Source organism: Chlorocebus sabaeus, chromosome 14, assembly GCF_047675955.1.
Source record: "Chlorocebus sabaeus isolate Y175 chromosome 14, mChlSab1.0.hap1, whole genome shotgun sequence".
Classification (NCBI taxonomy): Eukaryota; Metazoa; Chordata; class Mammalia; order Primates; family Cercopithecidae; genus Chlorocebus; species Chlorocebus sabaeus.
The window spans coordinates 26,075,848-26,091,572 of NC_132917.1; the positions used below are offsets into that span (position 1 = coordinate 26,075,848).

General features: G+C 43.6%; 1 protein-coding gene across 5 annotated transcripts in view; it reads left to right on the top strand.

The window, feature by feature from the left end:
* The first annotated feature begins 1,110 nt into the window (after nucleotides 1-1,110).
* DRC1 (dynein regulatory complex subunit 1) overlaps nucleotides 1,111-15,725 on the top strand; it is a 55,164-nt gene continuing 40,549 nt past the window's right edge. For 4 of the 5 annotated variants that reach the window (XR_012095236.1, XM_073022863.1, XM_073022864.1 and 1 more), the window contains exons 1-2: nucleotides 1,127-1,335; nucleotides 14,238-14,325. Coding sequence is in view for 4 of the 5 variants with exons in the window: in XM_073022863.1 (XP_072878964.1) it covers nucleotides 1,181-1,335; nucleotides 14,238-14,325 (243 nt within the window). In the remaining variant the exon portion in view is untranslated. Of the gene's footprint in view, nucleotides 1,336-14,237; nucleotides 14,326-15,725 lie in introns of all 5 variants that reach the window. The other variant, XM_038006675.2, reaches the window with a different exon arrangement.

The window sequence follows — 15,725 nt, forward strand, 5'->3', positions numbered from 1 at the left end:
CAGGCATAGACGTGCGTATGCACACATACTTGTTTCTGTCCTTATGGATAGTGGAAACAAGAACCAGAACCAGGGTGAGTTTTTGGTTAGAGCTGTACCATGGCTCCTAGGAGAGTTTAATGCTTTAGGTTTCAACCAAAGGAGACAGAGATCTGGCAGAAGACCCTGAAGCCTAGAAGCAACTACCCCCACTCCTCCTACCACCACCACCTAGGCAGGTGTGAGGCAAGGATCCAGGCAGCTGCTGTTAGACTCTATAGCTGTTGGATGGTTTTGGCATCCCTAAACCTCTCTACTGCTTGCAAACTTGGAAGAACTGATTTTAAAAACCCACTCTATTTGCCTCTGGGCAGTTCTTACTCACAAAGGGTGGATCTTCTTGGCCCCACAATTGTCTGTGGGTTGCACCATTTAACAGCTGAGAAAATGGCCCTCAAGAAGTTGTGACTTGCCCAAGGTGGCAGGGCAGGGCTAGGACTAGTACCCACCCTTTCTCACTGCTCATCCAGTGCCCTTAATTCCCCAAGGGCTAATGGGACAGAACCCTGTTAAATGGTATCCAGTATTTGGTTGGTTGGTTGGTTGGTTGGTTGGTTGGGTTTGTTTGAGACAGAGTCTTGCTCTTGCCCAGGATGGAGTGCAGTGGCTCCATCTCGGCTCACTGCAACATCCACCTCCCAGATTCAAGTGATTCTCCTGCCTCAGCCTCCCAAGTAGCTGGGATTACAGGTGCCCACCACCATACCCAGCTAATTTTTGTATTTTTACAAAAACTTGTATTTGTATTTGGTGACTATGAGTTGGAGGAATATTTGATGAATTAATGGAAGATGAATTAATCATCAGGGTCAGTAAGTGATGAACCACAGCTTGGTCCAGCTCTTTAGTCCTCTAGTCTCCTGGTGAGACTCCACAGCTCCGCTAATACGACCGGGCCTTCGTGGGGCTGACAACAGCCCTGACAAACCACCGGCGGGAGAGGCGTCAGCCCGAGGCTGGGATGCTCGGCCCGAATGGCGGCTGGCGGCTGGCGGCGGGCTGGGCCCAGGGAGCTGCGCGCGCAACCACTCGGGCGGTGGCTCTGGTGACCGCTCTCCCTGGCAACGGTTTGTTGCTAGCAACCAGCCTGTGGTCAGGAGGTGGTGCGGAGGGAGCCGCCTAGGGGCCGGGGACTCCTGCCATGAATCCGCCGGGGTCCCTAGCGGGCCTGGACCCGAACCTGGACGAGCACTTGTCCACCCAGATTCTCGCGCCCTCGGTCCACTCCGACAACCCTCAGGAGCGCATCCAGGCCCGGCGCCTTCGCATCGCTGCGCGCCTGGAAGCCCGGAGGCGGTGAGCGCGGGGCGGGCGGGGCGGGATCGCGCAGCAGGGGCCGGAGCAGGGCTGGTTTCCTGATGAAATACAAACATTTCTTCCGGAAGGTTCATGCAGAGTATGGGAAAGTAAAACGCTGGGCCGGTGCCGCGGCGCGCGCCTGTCATCCCAGCATTCAGGGAGGCCGAGGCGGGAGGATCACTTGAGCCCAGGAGTTCGAGATGATCAGTCTGGGCAGCATAGAGAGACCGCATCCCTATAAAACACCAAAAAATTAATCGGGCCTGGTGGCGCGCGACTGTGGTCTGCACATGGCATCTTTTCCACTACGTACACCCCCAAACCGTAGGGTCTGCTGGATCATGTGGCCCAAGTAGCCTGGCTGCTTACACTGTGGCCTGGGTCCTTTCCTGTTCCAGGCACCACTCAAAGCTGGCAGCTTTTTGTGTCAGCCTGAATAGTATTCCTAATGCGGGATGTACTAGGACCCAAAGTGGTCTAAGAGGCATTGAGTTTCCTTCTCTGTAGAGGATGCAAAACGCAGTAGATTTGTTTTTTACTTGATAGGCTATCCCAGTGTGCCACTGACCACTGGACCCCTACAAACTTGAATGACATGCAGTCCCTGGGCCTTCATAGGGTTGATTGCCAATGTCTGGAGCACACATGTCTTACCAAGCCCTGCAGTGTGTTTCCATCACTCGCTCATCCTGGCTGATTGCTGCAGGGCCATCAGTGGAATGCAGGGGCTGGCAAACCCTTTCAGTAAAGGGCCAGATAGTAAATATTTTAGGCTTTTGGGATCATATGGCGTCTTTCCTAGCTGCTCAACTGCCATTGTAGTGCAAAAGCAGCCACAGGCAAGACATAAACAAATGGGCATGACTGTGTTCCAATAAAGCTTTATTTATGGACACTGAAATTTGAATTTCATATACTGTTCATGTATCACAAAATAGCCTTCTTTTGATTAAAAATAATAATAAACTTTATTTTTTAGAGCAGTTTTTAGGATCACAGCAAAATTGGTCAAAAGGTACAGCATTCCCATATACTCCCTGCCACCACACATGCACAGCTACTGTCAACATCCTGCACTGGAAGGCACATTTGTAACAATATACGAACCTTGGCGCATCGTTATCACTTGAACTCCATCGTTTACCTTAGGGTTTCTTTTTGGTGTTGTATATCCTATGAGTTTGAATAAATTTATAGTGACATGAGCCCACCAATATGGTATTACACCAAATATTTTCACTGCCCTAAAAATCCCCTGTGCTCTACTTATGCATCCTAGTCTTTTTTAACCATTCATTTATATATTTTTAACCATTTAAAATTGTAAAAAATTGTAGCTCATGCCTGTAATCCCAGCACTTTGGGAGGCCAAGGCAGGAGGATCACCTAAGGTCAGGAGTTCAAGGCCAGCCTGGCCAACATGTTGAAACCCCGTCTGTACTAAAAATACAAAAATTAGTTGGGTGTGGTGGCAGGCACCTGTAATCTCAGTTACTTGGGAGCCTGAGGCAGGAGAATTGCTCGAACCTGGGAGGTGGAGGTTGCAGTGAACTGAGATAGTGCCACTGCACTCCAGCCTGGGTGACAAGTGCAAAACTCTGTCTCAAAAAAAAAAAAAAAAAAAATGGGCCAGGCGCAGTGGCTCATACCTGTAATCCCAACACTTCGGGAGGCTGAGGCGGGCGGGATCATGAGGTCAGGAGTTTGAGACCAGCCTGACCAACATGGCGAAACCCTGTCGCTATTAAAAATACAAAAATTAGCCAGGGATGGTGGCGTACACCTGTAATCCCAGCTACTCAGGAGACTGAGGCAGGAGAATCGCTTAAACCCAGGAGGCAGAGGTTGCAGTGAGCTGAGATCGTGCCATTGCACTCCAGCCTGGGCGACAGAGCGAGACTCTATCTCAAAAAAAAAAAAAAAAAAAAAAAAAAAAAAATTGTCAGAATCATTATTTGCCTGGAAGCCATAAAAAAGCATGTGGTGGACTGGATCTGGCCCACAGGCCATAGTTTGCCAGTGCTGAAGTAATGGATCATTGTGATGTTCTCTGGGATATCCAGATGTCCCTGATGTATTCAGAATATATTATGACAGAGATCAGGAGAATTACCATGGTCCTGTGAGTGTGACAGACTTGTGAATGTATATCATTGTCTGTTCCATGTAAATGTGAACTTCCTGATTCTTTTTCCTGATGTAGAAAAGCATGCATTTGACCCAATCAGTAGCCACACATACTGTGCCTGAGGCTGTACAAATTTGCTCTAGTGAAGCTTACCACACTTGCGTAGATGCTGTGTTCAGGAGTGCTACCTGTGGAGCTTCCGGTAGTTGACAGTCGTTTTCTAGGATCCAGTTTCTGCAGGTGCCAGATCCATTAATTAAAAGGAGATTCAATAGGGATCACCACTCCTGCATCGTTGAGATACTTCAGGGTGACACTAATCCCCACCAACCGCCCTGGGCGGCAATATTGTTTTCTGTGTACTCAGGTGCAGTTTCAGAGATGTACTTTTGGCCTTCCCCACTATGACAGGTCTATTCATAGGCCAAGGAGTGGAGTTTTGCAAACTTCTAAGTATGCCAGTCCCAATTATACTTTTGGCCATTAGAGACATGATGACTGGCTGAGTCCACAGACCTGGTAGACCCTCTGTAAGTAGGACTTTGCCTCCCGTATGTCCTCACTCTAAGTGGGTGAGAGCATGCTTTGGGTCTCTGCGTATCAATGCTAACTCAGATCCTGTTCTAATCCTAAACATTTCTGGGTATCCTCTTTCTTTATCGTACAGCCCACCTGAGTAGATGACCCTAGGCCCCTTTGGGGAAGGATTAGGGGAATCATTACAGTATATATTTGCTGTTGTGTTCCAGATCCTTCCTTGTGGGGACCCTGCTGCCTCTTCAGTCAATAGATTCTGGGTCTGAACACTGGCTTAGGTTCAGGAATTGGGCAAGGGACCATGAATCTTTACCAGCGTGCACCCTTAGCCTATCCTTTGCTGCTTTCTTTGGTGAGCACATATGAGGTGTATTCTTGTTGGCTGCACCAAATGATGTTATATTTTGTAAGCCATCTTCAAAACTGTCTGTGGGCCAAGTCCTTGTCTGCTACTCTGACCTTGGCAGTTGTGCTGGGGATTCTATGACAAACAAGGCAAATATAATCTCTCTTCTCAGGAAGCTTATATTCTAATGAGGGAGATGGGAAAAAATAAAGTGCAGCTAAACAAGTAAACAAATAACATAATTATACATTTTGAAAAGAATCCTAATGGAAGCAAGCAATGAGAAAATATGAAGAATAATAGATGTAGCATCTGAAGGTAAGTGGTGGTGAGGGTGAGAAAGAGCTATGTAAAGAGTTGGACTGGGTATTCAGTTATATTAAGGAATCTATTGGCTATGATAATGGTGTGGTGGTCTTGTTTTTTTAAAAGGCTATGTCTTTTTTTTTTTTTTTGAGGCAGATTCTCACTCTGTCTACCCAGGCAGGAGTGCAGTGGCACAATCTTGGCTCACTGCAGTCTCCACCTCCCAGGTTCAAGCGATTCTCCTGGTTCAGCCTCCCGAGTAGCTGGGATTACAGGCACTTGCCACCATACCTGGCTAATTTTTGTATTTTTTAGTAGATATGGGGTTTCACCATGTTGGCCAGGCTGGTCTTGAATTCCTGGCCTCAGGTGATCCACCTACCTTGGCCTCCCAAAGTGCTGGGATTACAGGTGTGAGCCACTGTGCCCAGCCTCTATTCTGTATTAGTAGTTGGGGCCATGCATGATGCGTAAGTGAGCTGGGAGCATTCTGTACCATTTCAATGTGCTGTCAAAACAAGTGCATGAAGCTGAGTCTGTGTGAGCCTGGAAGTTCCCTGAATTAACTTATCTGTTAATTAAAGGAAAAGAGATTAAAATATGCTATATTGAAGCTTACATATATATTATTAATAACCAACAGTAATTGCAGCAATGGATCAGAACTTAGATTGACAAGAGCTTTTTCAGAAAGGAGTATTTTATTACTGACATTGTTTTGAATTGCTGGCACATGTGATAATAAAAAGCAGTTGTATTGTTTTTATGTTATCTATAGGCAGTACACCCCTCGGTTGCCTGTGATACCCACTGCTGTTGCTGCCTGGGCCTTCTTTTGTCATGAGGTGTAACGTTAAGGTGAAAGTTAACAGAATCAAATGTCATATAAAGAATACAGCCAGGCGTGGTGGCTCACGCCTATAATCCCAGAAGTTTGGGAGGCTGAGGTGGGTGGATCACTTGAGACCAGGAGTTCGAGACCAACCTGGCCAACATAGTGAAACCCCTGTCTCTACTAAAAAGACAAAAAAATTAGCTGGGCTTGGTGGCACACTCCTGTAATCCCAGCTACTCAGGAGACCGAGGCACGAGAATTGCTTGAACACTGGGAGGTAGAGGTTGCAGTGAGCTGAGATTGCGCCACTGTACTCCAGCCTGGATGACAGAGCGAGACTCCTTCTCAAAAAAAAAAAAAAAAAAAAAAAAAAAAAGAATAGGAATAATGTGCTAATGTTCCTGACACTCCCAATCTCTGGTGTCTTAGTTTAGGTTTGACATTTCTGGGAGATGTCACTTCCTTTTTTTTTTTTTTTTTTTGAGATAGGGTGTCACTCTGTCACCAGGTTGGAATGCAGTGGTGTGACCTTGGCTCACTGCAACTTCCACCTCCTAGACTCAAGTGATTCCCCCCACCCCACCCTCCCGAGTAGCTGGGGCCACATGTGCGCACCACCATGCCCCACTAATTTTTTGTATTTTTGGTAGAAATGGGGTTTCACCATGTTGCCCAGGCTGGTCTCGAACTCCAGAGCTCAAATAATCCTGCCACCTTGGCCTCGAAAAGTGCTGGGATTATAGGTGTGAGCCACCGCACCCAGCCGGGAGATGTCACTTCTGGGTAGTGGATGCCAGATGGAACACATACATCTACCTTAGATCTGTATCTAAACTCTGTTAAAATGACATGTAAGGGGATTCAGTAAAAAAGATGCAAATTCACAAGGTCAAGAACAGGAGGACTCAACAGCAATGAAATTGTGGAAGCTGGGAAGCACAAGATAGATGGTAAATGGGTTAGCAGATTCAAGAAGATGGAAAAATAAGCTGATAGTGAAGAAAGCTGAGAACCCCCTTGATTCACTCTGCACTAAATCCCCAAAGACTAGGAGATTGGTGGCATATCACATTCATCCGTGAGGCTTTAAAAAGTCCTATGGTCCTTTCAGTGGAGTGACAGGACCTCTGTGGCTAAGAGATCTCAAAGGTCTTAGCCCTTAGCTGTGACAGAACAGAGACTGGACATGTCCACGTGCTGCTACCCCTGTCCCTTTACTAATTATCATGAGGTCTTATGAAAGGCTGATCTGAAAAGGACAAAAGGCCAGAAGACTCCTTGGCTTACTTGGTTTGACCGCTCAGCACCCGCCTCCTAATGTTTATGGTTCCAACCTGACAACCACCCTGGACCACAAAGACCTCTTCCTGGATGACTGCCAACTTCAGGCCAGTTTGGACGGTTCCCTGAGACTGCACAGATTCTGGACTTGTACCCTAAGCATCACCTTTTTGCATTTATGGCCCAATTGTAGTACATTTAAATGTTAAATCTCCACCCCAAAGTGAACATGAGTAGCGTATTGTCATATGTTCCGTGCACACATAAGCCTAATGCACATGCGTAATGAGTTTTCTCCGTAAATATTCACAACCTTCTCCTATATCCTGTAGAATATGCATTTCCTACCTCCCCACCTAGCATAAATACCTGCCTTATTTTCTCACCTTCAAAGCCTGCTTCTCAGTCTCAGTTGAAGGCTTGCTTCCTGCCTACAAGTTGTGTCCTTTAGAAATAAAGTTTTCTTTTAATTTTGTGGATTCTGACTCTTTTTCAGTTGATATCTAGAAGTGGAGGTGAAGAAGGGAACCAAAATAAGGACAACCGATTGGAAAATTAATAGGTAGATGCCTAGAACCTTTCTCTTTCTTTGCACAGAAGATTGGAAGTTCGGAGAAAGTCAAGCAGAGGGTCCAGGGCTTGGGGGATGCTAGACAGGCGAGGCAAGGATACTTCATGGAAAATAAGGGGATTCAGGGGACATATGCATGCTGGATGCCAGGACCTTCCAGCTGTCCTCTCACCAGTTCTTGGAACAGGCTGGCACTTTGGCCTTCAGATTCCACCAGGAGGTTGGAGAAGTTTCTTTGTGGAATCTGACCAGCCCCAGAAGAAGGATTTAAAGACACTAAGGTCGGGCCGGGCACAGTGACTCACACCTATAATCAGCACTTTGGGAGGCCAAGAGGGGTGGATAACCTGAGGTCTGGAGTCTGAGACCAGCCTGGCCAACATGGTAAAACCCCGTCTCTACTAAAAATATGAAAATTAGTGGTGTGGTGGTACATGCCTGTAATCCCAGCTACTTGGGAGGCTAAGGCATGAGAATTGCTTGAACCTGGGAGGCAGAGGTTGCAGTGAGCCGAGATCATGCCAGTGCACTCCAGCCTGGGCGACAGACGGGGAGACTCTATATCTAAAATAAAATAAAATGAAAAAATAAAGACAGTAATATCGGGTTTGCTCACAAAGCCACCCGATTAAATCAGCCCACACTGATATGCACAGTTGTTAAGGCACACCCTTGTACTAAATAAATAAAAAAAATTATTTTTAGTATTTATTTATTTATTTTTTAAGCAACAGAGTCTCACTCCATTGCCCAGGCTGGAGTGCAGTGGTTTGATCATAGCTTACTATAACCTTGAATCCTGGGCTCAAGCAATCCTCCTGCCTCAGCCTCCTGAGTGTCTGGCACTATAGGTGCAGTCCACTGTGCCTGGCTAATTTTTTTTTTTTATTTTTAGAGATGGGGTCTCACTGTGTTGTCCAGGCTAGTCTTAAACTCCTGGGTCAAGTGGGCCTCATGCCTTGGCCTCCCAAAGTGCTGGGATTATAGGGATGAGCCACTGTGCCCAGCCCCATCAGCTTGTTTTTAATGTTTAAATTTTTATCACACTATTAACATTTATTTTTTCTGCTTTATCCTGACACCATATAACAAGCTTCCAAATGGATAGGGACTTAAATTGAAATGATACTAATTTGTCCTTATTTTCTCTAAATTCTTGGATTCTGTATAATCAGGTGGGTTTATGTACACATAATGAAAACACACCATCCTTTATGTAGTTTTTTTTTTTTTCTTTTAAGGCAGCTCTTTCTTTAACAACTAGATAGCTACTGTGAAGATGGTGACATGTAAAATTGGTAGTATTGGTATCCTTTTCCCAAGTTGTCATAGAAGTTACCATTATACTTGTAGCTTTAGGTCTTTGGTACATCTCAGACAAGATAGGCAAGAATTTGGAGAACATTTTGAAAATAAGAGCAATAGACACATTCAGCAACAACTAGAATAATGGAACTCAAAGTTTTAAAATTACGTGATGTAAGTGAAAACAGCTTTAAAAGCCACCTCATAAGAGTTGTTTTATCAGTAGCTTGATTTTTTCCACGTAAAACCGTGTTTATTTATTTTTAACCAATGTTTTAATTTTTTCATAGGCTTTTTAGTTCTTGTCATGAGTCAGTAACCAAGGATTTCTATGCATCTGAGGAAAGTCTTTAACATGAACGACAGATATGAAAATTTAAAAAGAGAAAAAAGCACCTAAGAGGAAATTAAGATTATGTGGCTAGAAAAAAACAATAATACCACAAAAAGATGACCATTCAGATCCTCAGAGATAGTTTTGAAGTCTTTGGGAGAAAAAGAGGGGAAAAAAAAGATCCTCAAAGAAAAAAGAGATGATACAGAAACCATGAAACAAGAATAGACTGATACTAAAAGGAGTGTTCAGAGAAAAAAAAAATAGAGCTCTTAGAAATAAAAAAAATTATAGAAATAGAAAACATTAGAAGGGTTGGAAAATAAAGATGATGAAATCCCCTAGAAAATAGAGCACAAAGAAAAAAGGTAGAAACTTATAGAGAAAATATTATTATTATTATTATTATTGATACGGAGTTTCACTTTTGTTGCCCAATGGAGTGCAATGGCATGATCTTGGCTCACTGCAACCTCTGCCTCCCGGGTTCAAGCAATTCTCCTGCCTCAGCCCCCCAAGTAGCTGGGATTACAGGCATGTGCCACCATGCCTGGCGAATTTTGTGTTTTTAGTAGAAATGGGGTTTCACCGTGTTGATCAGGCTGGTCTCGAACTCCTGACCTCAGGTGATCCGCCCACCTCGGCCTCCCAGAGTGCTGGGATTACAGGCATGAGCCACTGCCCCCAGCCACGGAAAAATATATATTTTTTAAATTAGAAGATATTATCACTTTTCTAGATCCAGAAACAATGGAGCAGAGAGGGTATTATCATGGAAACAATTCAAGAACATGTCTCAGACCTGAAGATCATGAGGTTCCTGATTGAAATGTCTCGCGCAGTAGATGAAAATAGACCCACCCTAAGGCACACCATTGAGAAAGTTCAGAACACTGAGAACAAAGAGAAGGGGCCTACGAGCTTCCAGAGTGAAAAAAAAAAAAAAAAAAAAAAAAAAAAAGGTCATATATAAAAGACAAAAACATGATCACATACAAAGAACGGTGTAAAGACAGAATGACTTTAGGTTTCTCAATTAGCAACACTGGAAGGAAACAGTGAAGGAAAGTTATTTCCAACCTAGAACTCTAAACCCAGGTAGACAACCAAGTTCCAATGTTTTTAAACCCTGAGAAAGGACTTTGGTCAGGAAGTGGAGTATTCAAGATGGCAGCTCCCATTTAGACCACAAACATGGGGCGGTGGGGAGGAAACAGCTTCCCAAAAGAGGACTCAGCCCCCAGGAGGGAGGCAGCTCAAATCTGAAGAGATAAAAGTCTGAGATAGTTTCTTTGGAGAATATACTAGTTCACTGCTGAATAAGAGAAATACAATATCAGCCACATATGTCATTTCAAGTTTTCTTTTTTTCTTTTTTCTTTTTTTTTGAGACGGAGTCTCGCTCTGTGGCCCAGGCTGGAGTGCAGTGGCCGGATCTCAGCTCACTGCAAGCTCTGCCTCACGGGTTTACGCCATTCTCCTGCCTCAGCCTCCTAAGTAGCTGGGACTACAGGCGCCCGCCATCTCGCCCGGCTAGTTGTTTGTATTTTTTTTAGTAGAGACGGGGTTTCACCGGGTTAGCCAGGATGCTCTCTATCTGCTGACCTCGTGATCCGCCCGTCTCGGCCTCCCAAAGTGCTAGGATTACAGGCTTGAGTCACCGCGCCCGGCCGTCAAGTTTTCTAGTAGCAGCATTGAAAGTGGTAAAAACAGAACAGGTGAAATTAATAATTTATTTAACCCAATATATGAAAGTATCATTTTAATATGCAATCAGTATAAATCATACTGATGAGCAATATTGCAAATACTTTTTGTTTAAAGTCTTCAAAATCCATCTAGAGTGTATTTTACACTCATAGCATATTTCGATTTGCACCAGCCACGTTTCAGGTGCTTTATAGCCACGTGTGGTTATTGGCTACATATTGGACAGTACAGTGCTAAGCAGTAAAAAATGATGCATAAAAGGCAGTGATGAGATTTAAGTTAAAACTAGTTAATAAGAATTTATAGCATATCTGCAGCTTGGCCAACACGGTGAAACCCCATCTTTACTAGAAATACAAAAGTTTTCTTAATCCAGTCTGTCACTGATGGACATTTGGGTTGATTCCAAGTTTATGTGGCACATATACACCATGGAATACTATGCAGCCATAAAAAAAGGATGAGTTTGTGTCCTTTGTAGGTACATGGATGCAGCTGGAAACCATCATTCTCAGCAAACTATCACAAGAACAGAAAACCAAACATAGCATGTTCTCACTCTTAGGTGGGAACTGAACAATGAGATCACTTGGACTTGGGAAAGGGAACATCACACACAGGGGCCTATTATGGGGAGGGGGGAGGGGGGAGGGATTGCACTGGGAGTTATACCTGATGTAAATGACGAGTTGATGGGTGCTGACGAGTTGATGGGTGCAGCACACCAACATGGCACAAGTATACATATGTAACAAATCTTCACGTTATGCACATGTACCCTAGAACTTAAAGTATAATAAAAAAATTTTTATTTTAAATTAAAAAAAAAAAAAAAAAAAGAAATACAAAAGTTAGCCGGGCATGGGGGCGCATGTTTGTAGTCCCAGCTACTCAGGAGACTGAGTCAGAAGAATTGCTTGAACCTGGGCGGCGGAGGCTGCAGTGAGCCGAGATGGCGCCACTGTACTGCAGCCTGGGGACAGAGCAAGACTGCCGGAAAAAAAAAAAAAAAAAAAAAAAAAAAAAAAAAAAATATATATATATATATATAAAATAAATATCTGGACTGCATAGATTTTGTTTGTTTCTGAAGCACTGATCTTTGATCCAGAAAGCACTTGGAACGGATTATTTAAATAGAGTTGGTCATTAATTGGTGGTCAAAGTAGAAAGTCAAGGGAATTTTTTGAGTGGTGATGGGAACATGATAAGCCTGGCAATAGCTGAAGACCTGAGTAAAATGGAACAATTAGTTTACTTAGTAAGAAAACAAAGAACATGTTCGATAAGAATAGGGAAGTCAATGAAATGACAAGAAAAAAAACCAAGGGGTTTTGGTTAGTTTGGGAGTGGAGGATGGTAACTCAATTCTGTATCTCCAAAATAGTGTTACACTAGGTAGGATTGTCCTGGACTTTGAACAAAGGGAGTAGAGACGGAAGTCAGAGTTAGAAAAAGTCGAGAAAGAATGAGATAAATAGATCTGCTAGGCTGAGGCAGGAGAATTGCTAGAACCCGGGAGGCGGAGGTTTCGGTGAGCCGAGATCGTGCCACTGCACTCCAGCCTGGGCAACAAGAGCGAAAATCCGTCTCAAAAAACGAAGCAAAACAAAGCGAATAAACAAACCTGCTGTGTCATGTTAAGGTTTCGTTTTCCTAAGGCAGTACTGAGAGCCCTTATGGCCACTGTGTGCCAGAGGAGAGAGCAGGGTCTTGATGATGTGGTGTGGGGGTTGGTGAGGTCACTCCCCCATGCCTCCTGTGAAAAAGTCCATAATCTGGAACCTTATCTTGCCACCGCCCCTTTAGTCTCATTTTCTGATTCACACACACACACATAAGCACATACACATGCACTATTTAGAAAATTCATGCAGTACAAAAATGTAGAAAATATAACTTCTTGGTAATTTAATTCCTGTTCCTTAAGTAATTGCTGTTATCCGTTTGTCACATATACTTCCAGAAAATGTCCAGTGCACATATAAGCCTTTTTTTTTTTTTTTTTTCTTTTGAGACAGAGTCTCGCTCTGTTCCCAGGCTGGAGTGCAGAGGCGAGATCTCGGCTCGGCTCACTGCAAGCTCCGCCTCCCGGGTCACGTCATTCTCCTGCGTCAGCCTCCCGGGTAGCTGGGACTACAGGCGCCCACCACCACGCCCAGCTAATTTTTTTGTATTTTTAGTAGAGATGGGGTTTCACCGTGTTAGCCAGGATGCTCTTACCCTCCTGACCTTGTGATCCGCCCGCCTCGGCCTCCCAAAGTGCTGGAATTACAGGTGTGAGCCACTGCGCCCGGCCAAGCCTGTTTTAAAAAGAAAATTTGTGTTATAGTCTACATATTGTTCTAAAACTGGCTCCGTTTACTTAACTGCTGTGGACATCTTTCCCTGCTGCTAGGTATTACATCATTCTTTTTGTAGGCTACAAAGTATTTTTGAAATATTGTTTCCTGTTAACTAGTTAGCTATTAATATGTATGTAGAATGTTTCCATGGTCTTACGAGTATTGTCAGGGTTACAGTCATCTTTCTTGTGCATATTTATTTATGTACTTGTAAAGGCTTTCTGTAAAAAATTCCTAAAGATAGGGTTGTTGGGTCAGAGGGGAGGCACATTTAAGCTTTTGACAAATCTTGCCAAATTGCCTTTTAAACAAGTTGTTACACTTTACATTCCCACCCATGGCATGTGGAAAGCTGGGCTGCCACCTGATATTGTCAACCCTTCAAATCTTTTTTAGTCTGATAATAGGGTAATGACACCTCACAGGTTTTGGTTTCTCTGATTGTATGTGAAGCTGACCGTATTTTCAAATGCCTATTTGCCATTTGTATCTCTTTGGGAAATTGCCTGTTCATATCCTCTGCTAGTTTTTCTCTTTGGTATTTTGTCTTCTGTGTATTGATTTGAAGGAGCCCTTCCTATTTTATGGACAGTAAAATTTTGTCAAATATCTTTTATCAGTTTATCCCTTGACTTTCAAGGATAAAATTTCTAAATTTTAGAAAGTAAAATCCTTTAATTTTTTTTTTCTGACTTTGGTCTTATTCAAAGATGGGTTTTCTATGCTAAGATTATATAGATATTCTCCTGTATTTACTTCTAGTGTTTTTATGATTGTAGTTTTTTTTAATATTTAATTTTTTTTAAATGATAGAGATGGGATCTCTCTATGTTGCCCAGGCAGGTCTCAAACTCTTGATTTAAAGCAGTCCTCCTGCCTTGGCCTCCCAAAGTGCTGGGATTACAGTTATAAGCCACTGTGCCTGGCCAATATTTAAATTTTAATCCATATGGAATATATATTTATATACGAAGTACAATGGAACCATTATTATTATTATTATTGTTTACATAAATAGAGATGGGGGTCTTGCTATGTTGGCCAGGCTGATCTTGAACTCCTGGCCTTAAGCAATCCTCCTGTCTTGGTCTCCCAAAGTGTTGGGATTACAGGCATGAGCCACTGTGCCAGGCCAAAACCTTTAAATATAGAATTTAAGTACTAGAAATAACTTAATTTTCTCTGCTTTTTTCCATCACAGGGAAGCACTTGGAGAATATTTAGATGGGAAGAAGGAGAGTGAGGAGGATCAAAGCAAGAGCTACAAACAGAAAGAAGAAAGCCGATTGGTATGAACTGGTTGGCAGATGGGCTCTGGAAGACCAGTGAGCTGGGTGTGACATCATGGTTTTCACATTTAGACTGGAAGAAATCATGTGGTCCATGTTGCTGTCTCTAGGCAGAACTGAATAGAATCTTTCCCATTTGAGAGCTCTCTAGGAGTGAGCTTTCAGATGACAGTTTCTTATATTTACGTTGTCTCTTCTCAGCTCATGCACTTTTAATCACCCTTCATAGGATAAAGTCCAGATGTTTTAGCCTGGGCACACAAGGCCTTTGATAGTCTGTTCCCATCTTCACTTTCCAAACACATCTCCCGTTTGTTACCTAATTTGGGCCTTCTGCTTTGGTGAGGTGGATCCACTCACTCTCTTCCAGTGGGGTTTTGTTCATTTCTGCTCTGTGCCTTTGATCATCTGGAATGCCAGGTCCCCTCTATTCTCTTCTTCTTCTCTACTCTCATCTGGCCACTTTCCCATTTTCAACAACCCTCTCAAGACCCAAATCCTCCTTGGATTCTTCCTCAGCCCAGCCTGAGCTCCCTTTCTCCACACATTGAATACTTCCTGTCTGTGCTACTCTTTTCATTTTAGATAGTTTTCTGCTGCATATGACTTTTCAGATGTGTGTGCCTGCAGTGCCCCAGTGAGACTGTATGTACTGTGAGAATGAGAGCCTGTTTTTGTAGCCATGGAGTAGTGCATAGCGTGTCCGTAGCTTGTGTAGACACAAACAAGAAAATCATTGATTACCCTCCATGGTGATGAAACAGCTCCTGGGATGCTGAGGGATAAATAGCAGCTCAAAACAGCAGACCAGAACTGGCAAAATGCTACATTTAATCAATGCTAAGTGAAAGGCAAAAATGGTGACACTGTGTGAACTCAGATATGGAGAAGAACTCACCAAGCTGGCCTGGTCAGGGAAAGTTCAATGGAGAAAATAGGATTTGAGTTGTCTTAGAAATACAGGTGGAAATTTTAATAGCAGAAGAGAGATCATTCCTGGTGAGAAAAAATATTCAGGTTGCTGAATATGATGATAGAGCATAGAGGTATAGAGAGATCACTGAATATCTCGTACTGTGTTAGGGATAAAATATTTTACTGTGGAAAAGATATTGGACTGATGTGAGTTTTTGTTCCTGATCTTTTACCTACTGCAGAGTAGGTGATTCATGTCACTTTTTTGTACTTCGTTCTCTTCATTTAAAAGTCAGTGAGCTCAACCTGGTGCAGTGGCTCACGCCTATAATCCCGGGACTTTGGAAGGCCAAGGCGGGTGGATCACTTGAGGTCAGGAGTTCAAGACCAGCCTGGCCAACATGGTGAAACCTCGTCTCTACTAAAAATACAGAAGTTGGCTGGGCGTGGTGGCACATGCCTGGAGTCCCAGCTACTCAGGAGGC